Source organism: Dermochelys coriacea, chromosome 6 (assembly GCF_009764565.3).
Source record: "Dermochelys coriacea isolate rDerCor1 chromosome 6, rDerCor1.pri.v4, whole genome shotgun sequence".
NCBI lineage: Eukaryota > Metazoa > Chordata > Testudines > Dermochelyidae > Dermochelys > Dermochelys coriacea.
This window is the reverse complement of record NC_050073.1, coordinates 40,101,127-40,121,518: the sequence shown is the minus strand read 5'-3', so window position 1 is coordinate 40,121,518 and position 20,392 is coordinate 40,101,127. Positions and strand designations below refer to the sequence as shown.

The 20,392-nt window shown below is 38.4% G+C and overlaps 2 protein-coding genes across 6 annotated transcripts in view; one reads left to right on the top strand and one right to left on the bottom strand.

Annotated features, from left to right (window-relative positions):
• ANO3 (anoctamin 3) overlaps positions 1-20,392 on the top strand; it is a 386,869-nt gene that overhangs the window by 314,699 nt on the left and 51,778 nt on the right. For all 5 annotated transcript variants that reach the window (XM_043516667.1, XM_043516665.1, XM_038406144.2 and 2 more), the window contains one exon: positions 2,564-2,624. In XM_043516667.1, the coding sequence (XP_043372602.1) occupies positions 2,564-2,624 (61 nt within the window). The remainder of the gene's footprint in view (positions 1-2,563; positions 2,625-20,392) is intronic.
• On the bottom strand, positions 77-17,152 carry MUC15 (mucin 15, cell surface associated). The gene is made up of 4 exons (XM_038406143.1): positions 16,931-17,152; positions 11,660-12,421; positions 9,041-9,196; positions 77-4,850 (listed from the first exon to the last, which is right to left on the bottom strand). The coding sequence occupies exons 2-4, from the start codon at positions 12,381-12,383 to the stop codon at positions 4,693-4,695; spliced, it is 1,038 nt and encodes a 345-aa protein (XP_038262071.1). The 5' UTR covers positions 12,384-12,421; positions 16,931-17,152; the 3' UTR covers positions 77-4,692.

Sequence of the window (20,392 nt, the reverse complement as noted above, 5' to 3'; positions counted from 1 at the left end):
TGTCCGTTTTATTGATTTGCAAAATTTTGTAAATCCTGCTGTTTCATTTTCCAATCAGATTTTCAGTCTCATAAAATACTTTGCTTGTATGTTCTTTTTATTATAACAAAAGAATAACAAAGCCAAAGGCACATTTGCATACAGATTTCACACAATTATATAATTCACACAAAGAACATATTGTACTTGATGATCTTTGGTATTAAGTAAAAACTTCTCGATTTTCTTCAGCACAGTAAAATAAACAGAGTCCTGTATACTACTAAAACTTGTGTGTTTAATAACTCTACTCAATTTTAGAAGTGTTTGCATTTAAGAGAAAATAAAACATATTGGCAAGCAATACAGTGTTTATACTGTTAACTTTTTCTCCTGGATTTATAAATGATGAGGATTTCAAGAGAGTTTTTCTAATATTTAATTATCTTCCCTTTTACAGAATATCCTCTGTCACCTGCTCAGTGTTTATTTTCTAAAAGCAGATGCAATAATGGTGACAGTTTTCATTTGAAAACAGGTAGATTTGTCTGGTTTACAGGACTGGAGTCTGCTACAAAGGACAACCCCAATGACAAAACAAGGCAGCTATGATGTATAATAGTTTTGCTAGAAGGTGTTACATAAACACCCTTCAGCAGACTGTCAATCCCTTCAATATCCCATAACCCTTGAGACCATCACCTCACAAGCACAGCATTCCTGATGGCCACCATATAGTCAGTTACAATATAAGGGCCCAATATTGCAAACCTTTACTTTTTTATATGGATTTTATCCAAGCTATCCCATTTAAATCAATTATCCTACCCTCATGACTAAGGGTTACTTGAATGAGTAATTACAGGTTTCAGAGTAGCAGCCGTGTTAGTCTGTATTCGCAAAAAGAAAAGGAGTACTTGTGGCACCTTAGAGACTAACAAATTTATTAGAGCATAAGCTTTCGTGAGAAGTGAGCTGTAGCTCACGAAAGCTTATGCTCTAATAAATTTGTTAGTCTCTAAGGTGCCACAAGTACTCCTTTTCTTTTTGAATGAGTAAGAGTCCACAAGACTGGGCCCTACATGATGAACAAAACCAACAATAATTAAACTGTAATCTAAGCTGAAGTCTTTACTAAAATGAAGCTATTAATTCTCATTGGAAACAGTGAAAATACCTAGAAATACACAATGTTTTATTGCATTAGTTATTAAAACCACTTATGAAAGCTTTTCTTTTCTTTTTTGTTTTTCCCTGTTTGGTGCTTCTTTATCAAATGTGCCTGCCCATAAATTCTCTCTCTCACGGGTTTACTCCAATATAATGTAATGTTGTATGTCATCTTTCAAATGACACTTGAAACTGAGGTTCCAGTCACTGATGCTCACCAAACATTTTATAGCATTTTTTCACTAGAATATGTTTCAGCCCGTTATCCCTGACCAAATTTCATCACTGGCAAATGCCTACCTAAAATCCCCTTTCAGTAGGAGAAATTATTCTTCACCTCAGCCTCCTTGCCTACTGTGGCTCACACATAGTGACTGCTGGATTTCATGGAAATGGCTATATTTGTATGGTGGATAAAATGAACCCTGAACAATACATAGAGGACACCATTTTCAAAATTGGGACAACAAACCCCATTAGGGCACTCAAACTGACACATAGTCGGTCATGTAACAGTTTTCAATTATAATTTATCTACCACCCACCATGAACTTTATCTGAACTTTGCAGATAAAACAAATCTGTCCCAAAGAGTTTACGCTGTAAGTAGAAAATGGGCAATAGGGTGCAACAAACAGCAAAAGTGATTGAGAGGTGGAATGTGATGCATACCTTAATGCTATAATTACTTCCTTTTGACATTAATTTTTGTTAATATCTGGATGGTTTTATTCTTCATTTTGAGAGTGATTAGGATTTACAGACTCTTTAAAAGGGAAGGATATTTTCAAGAGGGGTTTAGAGGGAGAGCATGGAGGCCTGGTGGACCAAGTGAGACAAGGGATTGAAGCATGGAGTTGCAAGGAAGGAAAGGAGAATGAAAGGAATGATTAGATAAGGAACATTCCTGGGGGAGAGGGAAATAAAGAGATGAAAGTGGGTAGGTAGGCCTGATTTAAGTTGTTAAGGCCCTAAAAGGACAGGACAAGATGTTTAAATATGATGCAGCAAGTGAGAGAAAACCAAGGAAAAATTTGAAGACTGGTGGGATGTGGTCAGAATAGCTGGCAAAGTAACTGAGTTTTGAGACAGTATTTTGAATACATTAAAGATGACTGAGGCCAGAGTGGGAATTGCTGTGAAAGATGATTCAGTCCTGGACTAGCAATGGGAATAGTGGGGGATGAATGGAATTGTGCATATAAATGCTGATGTGTGCACCTTTATGTGCAATTAGGGCTTCCTAAAAGGATGCCTATATTTTGGGGTCTAAAACCTGTAAAGAATTTTGGGATCCTTTTTGGGGGGTGGAGGGGGATACTATATGAATGTAAAGTGGTATTATTAGTAGTATTATTTATTATTACTAAATATTATTATTTATTTTGCATTATGTGTTTTAATTTCTGCTTAGGTTACACATTTGTTTGATAATGGAGGGACTGTCTTCTTTGCTATTTTTATGGCAATATGGGGTAAGTCCATTTTCCTTCCTAAGAGTTCTCTTCACCTCTCCCTCTATAGATGACTATTAGTTTTAGAGGGATTTGAAGTTTAATATAATGTTAAACAAGTAGTATCCATGTTTATTTATATTTTTCCTATTTTCATCAAATCAATGTTTATACTAGTAGTACATTAAAAATACTCTACTACTAATTTGTGTTCAGAATGTAATGACTGTAGAAAAACAAGGCCTTTAATCCGGCAATCTATGTCATGTGTTCAGAGGGGTCCACTCACACAGAATTAATTGAGGGTTCGGGGCCAAAATCAGTGTAATCCAATGCGGAGCACTGTAAAATTAACAGATTTGAAGGCTTGTAGGCAAAGGCTAATTAAAGTGAGTTAAAGGCAGGTCAGAAGGTTTTGTGTTAACTATTTACAGGAAGATTTCGTGTATTTATTCTGTTCTTCCAGAGTCTCTCTGCATTCACTGTGACATCATGTTCCACACCAGGAGGCATCAAACAAAGAGTAAATGCTCAGAGGCGACTCTTAAACAGGAGTTACTATTACATAACATTTCTTTGTTCGAAAGAAGACAGAAACAGTTTTTACAACTGAGGGGTCTGAACCAGTGATCTTTCATTGCAGTCGATAACAAGTTTGCAATGGGAAGTCAGTGGCAACACCTAGATTATATCAAGATTAGCATACTGTAACTATCTGAGATAGATGGGGTAGATAGTTCTTCCTGTGAAAGTGCTGCATATTTGTACCCTGAAACTTTAACATTGGTCCACCCAGAGCACTGCCTCTATTCAAACCAATGCTATACCATTGTGATGAAGTTAAATGCCACATAGACGCTGTATTTATATAATACACATGAACAGGCATTTTTCACTCTCCCAGCTGCAGCCAGTGCAAAAGGGAAGAGAAGGAGTCTGTGAATTTAACACACTCGTGGCAAGGTTTTCAGCTGATATTTGTGGGTGTAGCTTCATTGCCTGGGCCCAAAGTGCCCACTCTTAATCACACACATTAAGATCTATAGCAATAAACATGGGTCCCACACTTAATCTTTGATTCCCTAAAGCATCCTGATGTTCTTACTAGTAATATTTTACCTTCCTAAAGCTCTTCTTATGTCTTTAGGCATCTTAGGTGTCTGTAAACAGGTACATGATATTATTATTTTGGATATCTCCCTGATTTTTAGACTTGCTGAATGAGCAAAGATTTTAAACTAGTCTGTGGTTCTCTGTATTCTTTTTATATTTTTTACCCAAAGAGAATTCCTTTCTTACACGCAGCCCATCCCAAAATATGCTGCATCATTTTTACAGATCCTAACCTGCAATGCAGATAATAGACCCACTGGTGCAGAGGAGGAGGAAGTGTTGACTATTCATTCTTGTGGTCTCCTTTCTGTAGTAAATTGTAACTGTATCAGTGTGAGCAAATTCTCTTCATGATAAACAGTAAGTCCGTTTGGCCTGGCAAATTGCAAGCTGTAAGTAATGTAATTAAAACCAGTGCCTTATAGCTTTTTCTCTCTGGTAGATGCAAATATCAAGGCGGGGAGGAAATCCCCCGACCCACAGAGCTGATAGAAATGACATTTGAAGAAAGCAGCTTCTCATCAAGATAGTCATTATGGTTTTTTTGTCTTGGTGCTAAACTTTCCTTAGAATCCTGGTCAGATTTTGCTCCATTGCATGTTTGCAACCTTGACTGAAGCCAAAGGAAGTTGACTAGGTGTAACAAACAGGATTTTGCCTCTTTCTGTGCAGTTTGCTAATATTGTTTTTAAAAAGATAACATAGTGCCTTTTAACACAGAAACAGATTGAGCATTGAATTTAGTTTAATTACCAACTGGGACAATGGTGCTCTGGCACAGCAGTGTCTGACCGGCATGTGTAAATATATCTTGTGATTTCAGATAGGCTATCCAAAGCCTTTCATGTTAATAGCCATAGGATTATTTCAGGGGAAATAAACTTGCAAAATACTGTGGGAGCAAGGTATGTAAAGCAAGGTACATAGATCACAAACGAGTTTGTAGTCTGAAGCCAGCAGATGTTACCCCCAGACATTATGCTGGGGGTTGAGATGAAGTCATGTCACCCATTGGAATGCCATCATATGGTCTTCCTCTGCTGTTCTGTGCGGCTGGCTCGTTTGTTGTGCTGGAATTGTAGTAAGACAAATCACCAAAGCTCACATCATGCGATGAATTATCTAATCGGAGAACTGGAAAAAATACATCATGGTTATTTATAGGTTTTTTCAATGGTACTTATCACTATAGTGTCTGAGTGCTTCAACATTAATAAATTTAGTCTTGCAACATCTGAGGTAGAAAAAAGTTCTTGTGCCCTTTTTACAGACGAGGAACTGAGACAGAGAAAGATTCAGGACCTGATTCAAACCTCACTGAAGTCCATAAATTGACTTCAGTGGGCTTTGGATGGGGTTCTGGGTGGCTTGCCCACACAAGATGTCTGTAGAAGAGCCAGGAATAGAACCTACATATTCTAATTACCTCTGGTGCTTTAGTAACAAGACCATCTTTCCTCTCTTCAGTTAAAAAAGAATAACACCATTTCACTAAAAACATTGTAGATAATTTTTTTCACTCAAAGATGAATACTCCAAGTTACTCTAGGACTAGATTGAATCCAAACTGTACCATAAACTATAGTATATTAAATCTCTTCCATATTTCTTTACTGTCAAGAAAATGATCAAAACAGCAAAATGTTCTTCTTCTGAAGATCTGAGTGTAAACATAGAAATGTCAGAAAACATCTGCAAATGAATAGTGCCAGTGACTTTACACTGGATTTTTATTTTTCAATGTTCGTGGATCTGTGTTTGTAAAACAGTTGGTGTCCAAAATGTATATTGTACAATATAGGTTCATAATTCTGCCAGAACTGGTCAGTGTTTAACCATCAACTATCATAAACACCTACATGGGTCTTTAATTATGTATTGTTGTGCCTACAAAGTGCATTACTCGGCTGCACAATTCGTTATGGCCCTACTAGTAATATTTTTACAGGACATATACAATAAACTAGCATAGTATCTGCAACAGAAAATAATGTTACGTGTCTCAAACACCAGGCACAATGGGGCTATGGTCTTGATTGGGGTCTCCAGGTGCTACTGTGATATAAATATATATTAATAATAATGGAACAACTGTTCATGAATGACCTCTCTGCACATGAAGCAGTGGGGTCCATTGTCTGGAAAAAGAAAGTGCCCCTTTATGGGCTAGAGAGCCAGGGAGTGAGTTTCTGCTGCAGTGGCAGACCAGTTCAGCATGGGAACCCTGACCCATCCTCCCACCAGGGGAGCAGAAGAGAGGGGAGACTATATAGGTCCATGCAGTGCAGGAAAAGCCCTCTTTTACCCTGGATCAGCACCTACCTATGGAAGTGGTGAAAGATCACGTTTTCTCAGGACCTGCTGTGGGCATTGTGCTGTTCACTCCTTTCTCAGGGGTCTGGGAAGGAATTTTTCCCTCACTGCCAGATTGGCCAATGTTAAGTGTATATGTGGGGCGGGGGGGAAGGGTTACCTTCCACACAGTAGGTTCTGGGGGCCTTAGTTGGGGCAAATATGAAACAGGAATTAGGATATGATGTTGCAACTCATTATGTAAATGTGTGGGGCAGATGTCCAGTGCAAGTACTCTGTAGGGAAGGGTATATTGACCAGATAAAATGGATTGGTAAAGGATTTAAAGGAGGTATTATTTAAAGGAGCAGAAATATGTGAGGGAGAGGGGCAGTTCAGGGCTCCTGTGACTGTTATGGCAGGGAACCAACTCCCTGTCCTTTATAACCCACCCTTTAACCCTCCTTTGGAGTTGCGGGGGATGGTGAGGCTCCAGCAACAGATTGGCTGGGACCAGGATGGGTAAGGGGAAGAGCTGATGGAAGATGCTCAGGTATATATTTAACTGATTATGGAATTACCTGCACTATACGCTTATATCTGCCAGGTACTCCCAGGCATTTAAGAATAAAATTGCGGCTTAATTAAACAACATCCCAGTATCTCCTGCCTACTTCCATTATAGCCAGACAATGGCATTGTTTTCTGAATTATGGTTCAACACATTAAGAATTACATTCTTACGTACATCTATGTGGGAGAGAGAGATTTTAAAAATAGAGTAAAATAAATTTAATTCACTTCCCCTGCATATTTTGATTGTGGGAACACTCATTTTTTTCTTTTGTATACTATTAAGGAAAGAGTGGTGGGTGTGTGCATACATGTGTGTTCACAAATTTCTAGATAAATTACACATTAGCTTCCTGTTTAAGAAAAAAGTGTACATTGTAATAAAAAAATCAAAACTACAATAATCTGAGTACAACATGTTTCAACATGTGAAAAAATGTTCTGGAGGTGTTTGATCACTGGCGACTATGCATTAGTAATTATGCATAAGCCATATTTTATTAAACACTGTAATCTATTGTCTATAAGAGAAACTACTGAAAATGTGCTTGGCTATGTTCGATATAAGTCATTTATATATGTTCTGCAATGTTGTCTTGTGGTTGTTTTTATTGATTCTGTGAGGCAATGAAGATTGAAAAGCTCTTAGTCTACACTAGACCGAGAAGTATAACAGATTAATGTGTTGAGTGCTAGACTCTTAACTTGTGAAGTATATGTATGCCTGGCTCATTTCAAAATAATTACAAGAATTTAAAATCAAGGCAGCTCAATAAAATGGATCACTACAGTAAAATTCTGCCTTCAGCCTCAAAGGCTGCAGCTGTCACAAAAGCAAACCTAAAGACAAAAAATGCCTATTAAAGTGCTGAGTTGGACTGTTGATTTATTTCTCTCCTTTAAAGTTACTTGTACAGTATCTGATACCTACCTGTGCTTTGTGAAGTTTGGTTGGTTGGTTTTGGGTTTTTTAATCTTTGTCTGCACTTTACACCTTGAGTCCATAAATACAAATGTGTACATCTTTGGAAACTTTCATCACTATTCCAGCTAACATGGGTTTTGCTAGTGATGAGGATGGAGGATTTTTTATAAACCACTCTCAAAAGTAGATAGTCTCAAAGCAGTCAGATCACTATTTGCAATTTTTTTTCAAAAGCATTTTTAACAGTTATGCCACTTTTAGCGACAATGCTGGCAAAACCATGGTACTAATACCACAACCAGATCCAACCAGTAGGACTTTTGCAGTCATGCACAGCTCCATTATCCACAAGGGTGCAGTTCAAATTACAGGATCAAAGCCAATGTTAACAGAAACTGGATTTTAAACAACAAAAAATGACGCAATCAAAATATAGACATGACCTAACTGTGTGGCAGTCTTTTATGCTAGAGGTGTTCTATAGTAGATATTGTAGTTGATATATTTTATTAATGTTCTCCTTTGATTACAATTTTACCTTGGTATCTCAAAACTATTCTGTGTAACCCATGTTATTTTATGAGCATGGATATTTTTGCATACTAAAGTTCTGAAAACACATGAAAGGTACCTTCCTGGATTTATTTATGGGGGAGTTTGCAGATAACCCATTGGCTTAATGATACTGATTGGCAATGACTGCTGTTCATTCAACTCAGTAGTTGTACAAATTCCACTTAGTATGAATTTATTCAGCTAGGGCCAAGGTGTTGCATGTTGTTTAACTACTTTGTATATATGAAGTGGTATCAAAGTCTAAAGGGACTATCTTCCCTGTTCAGTTAAACCTGTATTTTAGCCCAAACTTCCCTACCATCCACACAGAAAAACCTGTAACATTGGGTTGGAGGTTCTGCATTCACCCCGATGGTGGTATGGGTTAGTGCCCAAGTTCTGTTTTAACTTGGGCTGGAACCCAGCAACTGTGCCATGAGGACACAGTCAAAACCATTCCAGTGCTGATACTCCTCCAATGCCCTTCCCAAAATTCCCTCTGACGGACAGACAAATCCTCCCACAATTGACTAAAAGAGCATCCTCTAGAGAGTCTCAGTACAAAGAACTATGGGATATGTCTCCAGTCATACCCAGGCTATTGCAGAACAGTGAGGACACAGTAAAGCGGGTAGGGCTTTGCTGTGGGATGCTTGCACTTAAGCTAGACTAACCTGAATTAACTGTGCAGAGCAGAAATACCCTAAACTCTTCTCTCAATACAAAATTTACCAAAGATTAAAAAAAAATCCCCTCTTCCTGTTTATGGATACTGAGAACCCCTAGATGTACTTTAAAACCATTGCCAAACTGACTTGTACACTCTAAATAAAAAAAAAATAGCAGTGAAATCCTAGCTCAAATATCAAAGTCAATATCAAAATTCCCATTGACTTCAGTGGGGCAAAAATTCACCTCAAGAGTTCTGTGCAGAATAGGAAGGTCCTTCTACTCCCAGAATTTTTGTGATATTCTTTACCTGGTTCACTCCTTGTGTCATCATAAAGTCGCTGATGGGAAAATGAGCCAGACTTTCTCTTCCCACATATAAAGTACCCAATCAGACCAATTAATGCAGATCCTAAAATGGCTCCTACAATCGCACCAAGCACTACTCCTGCACTGTGGTGATTCTCTAGGAGAGGGAAAAAGGATAACAAAATTATTCTAACGAAAATTTATAAATCTATAGGGCCAGATCCTCAGCTGACATTTTACACGAGTTGAGAATCTGGCCCACTGTGACATATTTCACTTTACAGACAATAGTAAAGTTAGCCCCTCAACAATCCCATGAGGCAAGGAAGTATTACTCTCTCTTATTTACAAATGTGGCACAAAACATTTTAGTATAACTTTTCCCAGTCAAGCAAGTATTTGACCAACAGCTGTGAACAGAATCCCCAAGTTGTGGTTCCCAGCCACCCATTCTAACCACAAGGCCTTGCACGGTCTTCTGATAAAATCTCTTTAATATTATAATTGTAAGTATTTAGACCAAACTATAAAGAGAGCCTGTGATTTTAGGTGCCTCTGTTTTTGGGTGCCTAAATTTTTCAGACACTTTGTTAGGAATCCAAAATCAGAAACGGAAAGTGTTGGCTGTAGCTTTTTTTAGTTTTTCAGGTAGCAAAATAATTTTTTTTCTCCCCAACATTTTTTTTGGGTTTTATAAAACTTTTCTTTGAATTTTCACCTCTTTTTTTGAATGCCCTCTTTCAGAGTCACTTTAGGCAAAAAGTCCTGATACATTGTAACTATTAGAGCTATAGAGAGAAGCTTGAAAACATGAAGATAGCTTCCAGTTCTTAGTGTAGACTACTGTATATGCTGGAGAAGCATTTCTGTCCCATGTTAAAAGCCTGCAGGCAAATTAATGGTATAAAAATACTATGTCTTCTAATCTTCCTTTCTCATTCACTGAAGCCCCAATCCAAAAGAGCAGAATAGAGAAATGCTATTTTTGGTTTTATGCTATATTGTTTCCCCAGGCTTAATCAAATTGGTAGTAATAAAATACAAAACAGGCAATCCATTTGGGCGTTATTTATAAATTGAAGGCATTAGTTACAAAAGTGTTCTGCAGTCTGTGTCCTTCATGCTTAAGAAATGATTAATTTGTTGCTTTAAATGGTTTGAGCATGGGGATCTATTTCATATATGCAGAAGTTGAAAGGATGGGGAGAGAAAGTTTGCAGATTCATTGAACCAGAGAGCTGCTTTACATTTCCTATGAAAATAGATAGATAGATAGATTAGATTAGATAAGCAGAATTTAATATAAAGCAAAACTCAGAAATCAGTGTGTTGGGGCTACTCCAGACTGATGCAGCAGATAAAACAAAACAAAACAAAACATTTTCAATGATTTCCAGTGGACCATTCCCTAGAAATAGATCCAATTTGAATAATACTCTCACTGAAGCAGTCTGCTGGGAATATCCCCATTATAGTATCTATATACCAATATAGTTCAGAACCAAGAAATTTTTCAGTATGCAAGTTCACAAATACCATAGTTCTCTGGTTACACTGGCCTGGGGCTTCAGGAGACCTCAGATTAATTCACGTATCTGCCACAGGAGATGTGTACCTTGGACAAGTAACTCAGAGTATCATTTTCCAAAGTTCCTAAGAGACTTTCAGTGGATCTTAAGCTCCGAAACCACTTGAAAATGTGCCTCAGTTCCCCATTTGTAAAATGGAGATAATAGTGTTTTCCTTTCTCCTCCCCTTCACCAGTTTTGTTTGTTTATTTAGATTGTAAGGAGTTTGGGGCTGAGAATATTTCTTACAATATGTATAGGCAATCGTTACCATAGTCTGGCTATGATCTTGGTGGGAGATCTAGATTTTACTGTAATACAAATAATACAAACTTTGTTATTTCTTTCTAGCCGTCCACCACTAAGTGGTCTCCTCAACACTGCTGCTAATACCAGATGAAATCTGGCAATGCAGTTCAAAGTAGCTGCATGGCAGCCCAGGATCTGTCACTGCCTGTTGAAATTGAAATAAATAAATAAATATTTCTGCCTGTGGTTCAGCTACACTCCAGAAATGCAGAAAATTATATTTGGTAAAAGTTATGGTATTTCTCCCTCCCACCCCACCCCCCACTGTTCCTCTGATATTCTTGTTAACTGCTGGAATTAGCCTACCTGCTTGTCACCATGAAAGGTTTTCCTCCTTCCCCCCCCGCTGTTGGTGATGGCTTATCTTAAGTGATCACTCTCCTTACAGTGTGTATGATAAACCCATTGTTTCATGTTCTCTGTGTGTGTGTATATAAATCTCTCCTCTGTTTTTTCCACCAAATGCATCCGGTGAAGTGAGCTGTAGCTCACGAAAGCTTATGCTCTAATAAATTTGTTAGTCTCTAAGGTGCCACAAGTACTCCTTTTCTTTTTGCGAATACAGACTAACATGGCTGCTACTCTGAAACCTAATTTTTTTTGAATTTCAACAAACTTTCAGGTGAGGTCTAGTATTATCTGAAGCAGTTCACACATCTTTACAGCTTCCCAGACAATGTAAACATTTTAGTGTTCAGCATCATTACTTCTTTGAACTTTTTTTACTGTAATTAAACCTTTACCTTTGTTGGGTTCTTTTGGATTTGATGGGACTATAGAATGGTTGGTGAAATTCTGGTGTATATTTTTTGTAGTCTGTGAAATTGTTTTGAAGTCTGTTGTGACACTGCCACTCTGGTGTGTGGATAATGTGGTCAGTCTATTTGATGGACTGTTGGTAGATGAGACTTCTGTGGAGCTCTTTAGAGAGTCTTTGGTGGAGATTGTTGCAGTAGAACTAGTCTTATAGGTGACTGAAGTGAAGTTTTTGGCTTCCGTTTTCGATGATACACCAGCATTTGTAGGCATGTTGCTTTCAGTCGCTGTAGAAAAGTCACTCATGGTTATGGATAGTGTCGAAGATGGTGAGATTCTGTTGACATTTTTGGCAGAGGTATTTGTGCCATCTGTTGAACCCTTATCCACATGTGAAGTCAAAAATAACCCGGTGCCATTAGTGGATCTCTGAGCTACACTGTTGCTTTGAGTGTTACTCTCTATTACTGTACTTTTTGTTGCATTTTTATTGGCCGTTGTTGGTGCAACATGGCTTATAGCAGGAGTTATTCCATTAGTTCCAGTAAGAACTAGCTGATGAGAAGTTCCTTGGTGTGTAGGTGGAGTCGTATCTGTAGTTGGATTATTGTCAGTTTTGATTGTGCTGACTGTACTACTGTGACCATTGCTTCTGGTCCCCCATAAACTAACCGGCAGCAAAATAAAAATAATTCCACTGGAAGGCAGCATGGTATTGGCTTTGTGGTTTGTTTCTTTATGTAGAGAACCTGAAAGAAGTGAACAGTTTTGTGATTTAATTTATTATGTGAAACTGAGAGCTGGACAATGAAGACCCAGACATGTTAATGAAAAATTACAGCGGCTTGATACTAGAGAAATGAAGTCATGGAGGTTCCTAAAGGTATGTCTATACTACAGTTAAACAGCTGTGGCTGGCCTGTGTCAGCTGAGTCAGGCTTGGGCGGAGGGGGCTGTAAAATTGTGGTGTAGACATTCAGACCCAGGGCTTTGTGGCAGGGGAGGGTCCCAGAGCCTGGGCTGTAGCCCAAGTGCAAACATCTATACCACGGTTTTACAGCCTGCGTCTCGTGAGCCTAACTCAGCTAACACCAGCCAGCTGTGGGTGTTTAATTGCAATGTAGACATATCTGAAGGTTTGCATGTTGAGAACTTAACACTCCTGAATAGTAGTAGTAATCTCTCAAAGCATTACTATTGAGCAACAAAGCTTTTAGCATGCTTCCATAGGCAAAGCTGCATACTCCCCTCCATTCTACAGGTCACAGTCTGTAACAACTTGCTATTACATGTAACTAAGAACCCCTAGCACCAAGACCCATGCCTAAAAGGGCACGCTTCCAGCAATTGATGCTTTCTGGTCAGAGGGTAGCACCCAGCAATATGTGAGTAATAGGGGAGAGGTAAAGCTGAAGAGCTAAGTAACAGAGTGTGTTCCCATGCAAAGTGGTGTAATTGTTGTTGCAATTAGCCTTTGAAGGTCATGATTTCCCTTACATGTTTTGTGACCTTGAGGGAGGGACCATCACAGGAATACAGCTCTTGCCAGGGGATTCATAACAGCTCAGCAGCTAAGCCAGCCCATGGAATTAGCGGAGCTGCATTTCTGCTTCAGAACCAAATACCAACACCAAAGCAGTGCAGTCTATCCTGATTTGCAAATGTTCAACCAAGGATCAGCAAGAATTCTGATCCCCAATCTCTTGGATCTTTAGACAGACATATTGCCATATGCTTATCTAGCTTTCCAGAGTAGTGACAGCTTGAGGTCATGCTATCATTACTTCCCAGAGATCACAGACTAAAATGTGGAGGTTAGTGCTACTTTCAATAGCGTTAATTAACCCACTATTCTTATGCATGTTTTGTTGCCTTTAGGGAGGAGACATGCTGCCTAGAGGCAGTGACCTGACTCCTTCCCCTTTCACCCTTCAGCGCCACTGTCTGGCCCATTTTCCTTTCACCTTTATAAATCTAACTGTGGGTTTTTCCACAGCTTTGCTCCTCTCTGCACAGCACAGCAGGGGAGAGGGATGAGTATAGGGACTCTAACAGTAGCCACTGTAGTAAGCAGCTCCCTGTGTCACCCTCCCTACAGATTTCAGAGTAGCAGCCGTGTTAGTCTGTATTCGCAAAAAGAAAAGGAGTACTTGTGGCACCTTAGAGACTAACAAATTTATTAGAGCATAAGCTTTCGTGAGCTACAGCTCACTTCATCGGATGCATTTGGTGGAAAAAGCAGCTATTAGTCAATGAACATGACATTAGGTCTGATCCTGCTCCCATTGCAGTCAGTGACTGAACTCCCATTGACTTCAGTGGATACAAGATGTAGGGCCCAGGACTAGAATCGGTATGTATGTATATTTGTGGGATTCAGCTTTCAGCAATCTGTTTATAAATATTGTTTCCACGTTGCTAAATTGATTAGTCTCCCAATATAGGGTGGTCATCTGCCAGGTGGGATTAATATTCCTTAATTATTCACCTAAAAATAAAAGACTAAAAACTTTGTTTTTATTATTATTTTACATATATAAATATTGCAACTTTCAGCTTAAAGCTAATCTTTGTGTCTGGAGTCACAGATCTGTAACTGAACAGTCAACTCACACAATTATATTAATGAAAGTTGCTTTGTTTTCATTATACGCGGGTATAGGGACATTTTTCCAATATGAGGAGTAATTACAGAAAAGTGTAGCAAGCAAAACTTTAAATGAGCTTTTACTAAGCTTTCAAATATTTGCTTTCATCTTGAAAGTACCATTGTTTTAGCTCACTGGCATGACCCTTTTTTCCCTTGTATCAGTAGCCATGTCATTACTGAACAAAGTGAGTTTTGTCAGATTTCTTATTTCACCTTGACTGTAATTTGAATCTACCAAGGGAAATTACTAACAGTTCACTTTAACTGCACCTTTTGTTTCTCTCTCATAATGCTAAAGAGTCAGCATCCTTACTGAACAATGTGGTTTTCATGATTTCCTTAATCTTGAAATTTTTTTCCTGGGGGACAAAAAGGGAGAAAACTCCTTGCCACAAAGATTTTTTTACAGCAGTTCTAAGGCTATATTTAGGTTGTATTTCTTGGAAACCCTTGGTGTCTAATAATTAACTGGTCTTGTATTAGTGTAGCATTAAGATTCAGATCAGAAACAACACAACAGCCCTGGAAAGCCACCCGTTGTCCTTAGAGCTTAACATGCAAACAGTGGTATTATAGGACAACTGCAAATATTGCAGCTCCAGCACCTTGGACTAGCCAGAAGATTAGCCAGAATCTAAAGAATTTTCCAGTTAGCTTGAGCCACTAATTATAAAATATTTTTTAAAAGGAGAAATAATCTGATATGATGATTCTGATCTTGCTGGCACCTGTAAGTAACTACACTGAAATCACTTTGAAGTCAGACTGAGATCAAAGCTATGTAAATGAATTTTGAATCACACTCTCTGACTTAGACTCTTCCCTCATTATGGCCCCAATCCTGCACTGACGTGTGCATGCCTCGTCTTAGTGTGGAGCCCTACTAAAGTCAGGCACAGGCGTCCCTCTGCAGGCATCTCATTGCAGGATCAGGGCATATAGATGGAGCTACATACAGATCCCTGAACAAACCATTTGACATTGGTAGCTTATCACTTTGGACTTGAGTACAATTTTGAACTAGGTTTGGGTTTATCACATATTTTTACTAGGGTTTTTTTTTTGTTTTGCTTAAAACTGAATACCCAGGAGAAGAGTTAGTGAAAATCCTTGTCACTCTGTGGTTAATGACAGTTAACACACTGACTTTATTTTATTGATCTTTTGAGGCAGTATTCATACTGTATATGGTTCCTCCTGTACAGTCATATGTGTGCATAGGTGCATACACACAGTGAAATCCTGGCCTCATAGAAGTCAATGGCAAAACTCCTAGAATATGTCTACACTGCAAATGCAACCATGCCTCCTAGCCCAGGTAGACAGACTCAGGTTGGGAGCTCTGCTTCAGCTAGGATTTAAAAATAGCAGTGTGACCATGAAAGCACAGGTGGTACCTTGAGCTAGCCATTCGAGCTCAAATTTTGGGTTTTGGGCAGCCCCCGTTTCTATTTTTAGCACATCAGATCAAGTAGAGCTATCATGATTCTTTCTACCCCGTCTGGGAGGCACCCTCCCAGCTGCAATGTGGAAATACTCCTCTTGACTTCAGTGGGATCAGAATTTCAGCCACGGTCTTTATGGTATCGCTTTTATCATCTGAATTGCATTTCTTCATTCTCTTTCTGATTTGAGTAACTCTGCAGTTATTGAATTATGTCCAGTTGTACATGGAGGAAAATGGGTTAGTGAATGCTGAAGAGGAATTTTGTTTATATTAAAAGGGCATTCAAAATGATTTTCTTAAACTACTTAGAAAAACACACTTATTTTTGGCTTAATATATGGAGGGATTTGCAGACATAACTGCCATTAGCTGATGACAGAAGTTATACATGCGTCAAGAGAAGAATAGCAGTCACTGAGTTATTTTCTTATGGGGCAGTGACGTGATCTTCACAATTACAAATTTGAGGTCTTTTTTTCAAAGTGTTAATTAATAGAGCTTTACTCCATCTTTTACACACTAGTATTATTTTGGGGGAGAGGGCATTTAGGTTTGTTATTTGCTAAGTATTTTAAAATTATTTTTGCAATGCTTGCATTCCAAAAACAAAATGTATTTTTTAATTCAGTTACCCTGTTGCCTCTCTGAATAGCTAGCAACTAGATCAGTATTCACTTTCCTAGATACTCTCAGTATAGGTACATACACTCAAAATATGCAATTATAATCTAGCAACACTTCTCCTTACAGCAAATCAGCATACTTGGTTTCTTCTAAGCATATACAAAGTTCCACAGGAATAATTTAAATTCAGAGGGGAATGATTGATGTCGATTCCTAGACTGAGTTCATTAAGAGCAAATCCTAAACATACTTGCAAAAATCACTTCTTAAAAGTGCAGGGAAAGCAATTATCTGCAAACTTTAAATTACAGTGAAATATTTTCATCTTCTCTTTATGGTTCTTACATCTCTGCCTGTCTTTGCTGTTAAATCTTGGAATTACTGGCCCAAGTTAATTTGTCTTTAAATTTTTTTCCTTATGGGGTAGTTTTGCTGTGAGTTTGATTACCGAGTCCCTACTTTCACCCAAATATCTTGTCAAAAAAATCAATGCTGCAGTGATTACTTAGCCAAATTCATTAACAAAAATACACTTACCTTTTAGCTCTACAGTATATTCAGGTAGGTTTGAAATACTGCTGTGGCACAGAGTGCAATTAGTCTAGTGAACACAGTAGAACACAGGTACTGTAAGTGCGACAGTGTCACACTCATCGGGAATGCACTGTAGAAACTTAACTAGGTGGGGCCGTATTTCCCTGGGTGTAATAGAACACCTGAGAACCAGACTGACCTGCTTCTTGGTTGTCTTTGTTAAGAGCTACCATTACAGAGTTCACAGAAATTACAGGTTTCATTGTAAAGTGGTTAGACACGTGCCCATTGATTCTGTGAAGATTACAAAATCTTTACATTGATGTTTCAACAAGTGTATAAAATTCCTATAAACTATATGTAGTATTGGTATTCTCTTAATTAGACAGCAGCCATTTTAATAAAGAAACCTTGTAGTTTTCTGTTGAGACACACTTTGTTACTGTACATGTATAGTCAACTGATGGAACTCCTTGCCAGAGGATTTTGTGAAAGCCAAGACTATAACAGGGTTCAAAAAAGAACTAGATAAGTTTATGGAGGATAGGTCCATCAATGGCTATTAGCCAGGATGGCAGGGATGGTGTCCCTAGCCTCTGTTTGCCAGAAGCTGGGAATGAGCAACAGGGGATGGATCACTTGATGATTACCCATTCTGTTCATGCCCTCTGAAGAACCTGGCATTGGCCACTGTCAGAAGACAGGATACTGGGCTAGATGGACCTTTGGTCTCACCCAGTATGGCTGTTCTTAGGATTTGAAGAGAAGTTTTTGTGGAAGATGTATAAGCAAAAGTTAATTATGCTATGACATACTCTTAATATACATCAACTTTCTACTATGTGTGTACGCATATATATATATATATATATATATATATATATATATATATATATATATATATATATACATACATGCTGTTAGGCATTAGCCCAAGCCCTAGGTCCAATTACCCTCCTAACTTGAAGGAATTTGAAATGCAGATTTAGATCCAAATTTGGTAAATCAAACCGTAAACCCAGATTTAGGGGGGGGAAATAATAATCAGTTCCAGATCTGAATCTTGCATGTCAGTCCCTTCTTTACATGCTGTATATAATCTTGGGGGTGGATTTAGAGCAAATGGGGATTGGGGAAGGCAAACATGCACAGTTTAATTTTTTACATTCTAAAGTAGTCAGGACTACTTGCTCCTGTAATTATATTTTTTTATTTATTCTAGACTGGTATGTGTTGGAGAGTCACACAGAGGTGTTCCAGTTATATCTGAATAACTCCATGAGTGGAATACCATGGCACTTTTGTTTCCACTTGAAATTTTTGAAAGAATCAAGTACAATTACTATTTCATGCCTTTCTCCAGTGTCATTATTTGTATATTAGTGGTAGCTCTTATTTACACTAGATATAAGCCCTGTATATACTCCTGCACCCATATGGAACCCTCCTGAAGCCAGTGTGGCTCCTCACAGGTCCATCGGTCAGTCCATACAGTGTTAGTTGCAGATTTGGGACCTAATTTTAATTTAACCCCATAGCTACCTACAGTAGCAACGTTGGGAGCTCTATTGTAGGCAAGCATCTAACAGTTTGCTACTATTTTAACTACTGTATCCTCTAGACGTGTCCTGAACAGGGTTAGATAACAAGATAGGTTAAAACACCATCAGCCAATCTACATTAGCACTGTCATCACTGTCACAACTCGTGAAGCTGCACCAGTGGAAATTGATGGGGGCTGCTCAAGCCTTATTAGCCCAAATGAATGATGTACACATGGAGTAACTATAATCTACTTTTATATATCAGGAAATATTTCTAGTTTGTTGAAAGCAAGTTGTAACTAATCTTAGGCAATAAATTTATTATTACACATGAAAGTAAACTACGTGTAGTTCACACAAGTAATTATAGTGCCTACCTAGTGCATTTTGATTGCCTGTGATTGTGATGAGATTTCTTTTAAAAACCAACTTTTTTGTTCATTTAAAGATTCTACTGCTAATGAAAATACTTATCTTAAGCCATGAGAACAACCACTAAGTAGCTATGAGGGACACAGAACCTCCACTCTCAAATTTTTATTGCCCTGTTATTGTCCCTTCATTGTGGCTATGAGACTCGTTCACATTCATTTCTGGTTTCCCATGCATGTGATTTTCTTGTTGTTTCACCTCTGTATTGAAGCAGCAGTTCATGATGAGAAATACATTAACATCTATATCTCACTAAAATGAGTTATGTAGATACCTGCAATTCCTTCTTCCACACAGCATAAAAGGTGGAAGGGAAAGAGCAATAATCACACACAGAAATGGGACTAAAGGTGCAATGGGAAGGGGAAGAGTGGCAACATGGTATAATCAAGCCACTAGCAAAAAATAGACACTGACTTCATACAAGAAAAGTGGATATTGACTGGTGGTAGCAATTGTGAGGGTTAAAATACCCATGTAGCCTGAGGGAAACTAGAAGCCATAGTAATTTACTCTCTAGAAGTGTGTAAAGTCATTGAAAACTGCAAATTATTACCAAGTTACATATGACAGGTTAGTAATATGCCCAGTTAATTGCTGGTGTAACTTCAGACTTAAAGTCTTCCATCTTGAGGTCTATAAAATCATGACTGGTGTGGAGAAAGTTTAAAAATAAGTGTTATTTATCCCTTCACATAACACAAGAACCAGTGACCCAATGAAATTAATAGGCAGGATACAGAAATACTTAAACATAAGAAGCAAACATAAGGAACAACAAACAAGAAGAAGTACTTCTTCACACAATGAACAGTCAACCTGTAGAACTTATTGCCAGGGGATGCCAAAAGTAAATCTGGGTTCAAAAAAGAATTAGATAAATTCATGGAGGGGATGCTAAGATTAGGAAAACAGTGAAACCTTTTCTCAAACAAGAACAGGAAAGGACAAGGAACCACAGATGCCATGTTTCTATTAGCCAAGATGGTCAGGGATGCAGCCCCGTGCTCTGTGTGTCCCTAGGCCTCTGACTGCTAGAAGCTGGGACTGAACGACCACAGATGGATCACTCAATAATTGCCCTGTTCAGTTTGTTCCCTCTGAAGCATTTGGCATTGACCACTGTCGGAAGACAGGATACTGGGCTAGATGGACCATTGGTCTGACCCGGTAGGGCCATTCTTATGTTCAGTGGAGTTATACCAGAGATAAAATTAGCCTAGTTAATACACTTAGTAGTTCTTTTGGTTCATTGCTAATCAACTGATAACAGGAGCTATAGTGTATTACCAATCATTCAGGTGATAGGAGAACCCCACTTTATAGGAAGGAAACTTATTTTATATTGACAGCTGGAAAGTATATTATTCAGTAATGCAGTGGTTCTCACACTGTGGTCTACGGACTCTCTGGTACTCTGGAGAGCCTTTTCTAGGAGTCTGCAAAAGGAAACATTTTAAGAAACAGGTTGTGGTAGAAAGAGGTGTTG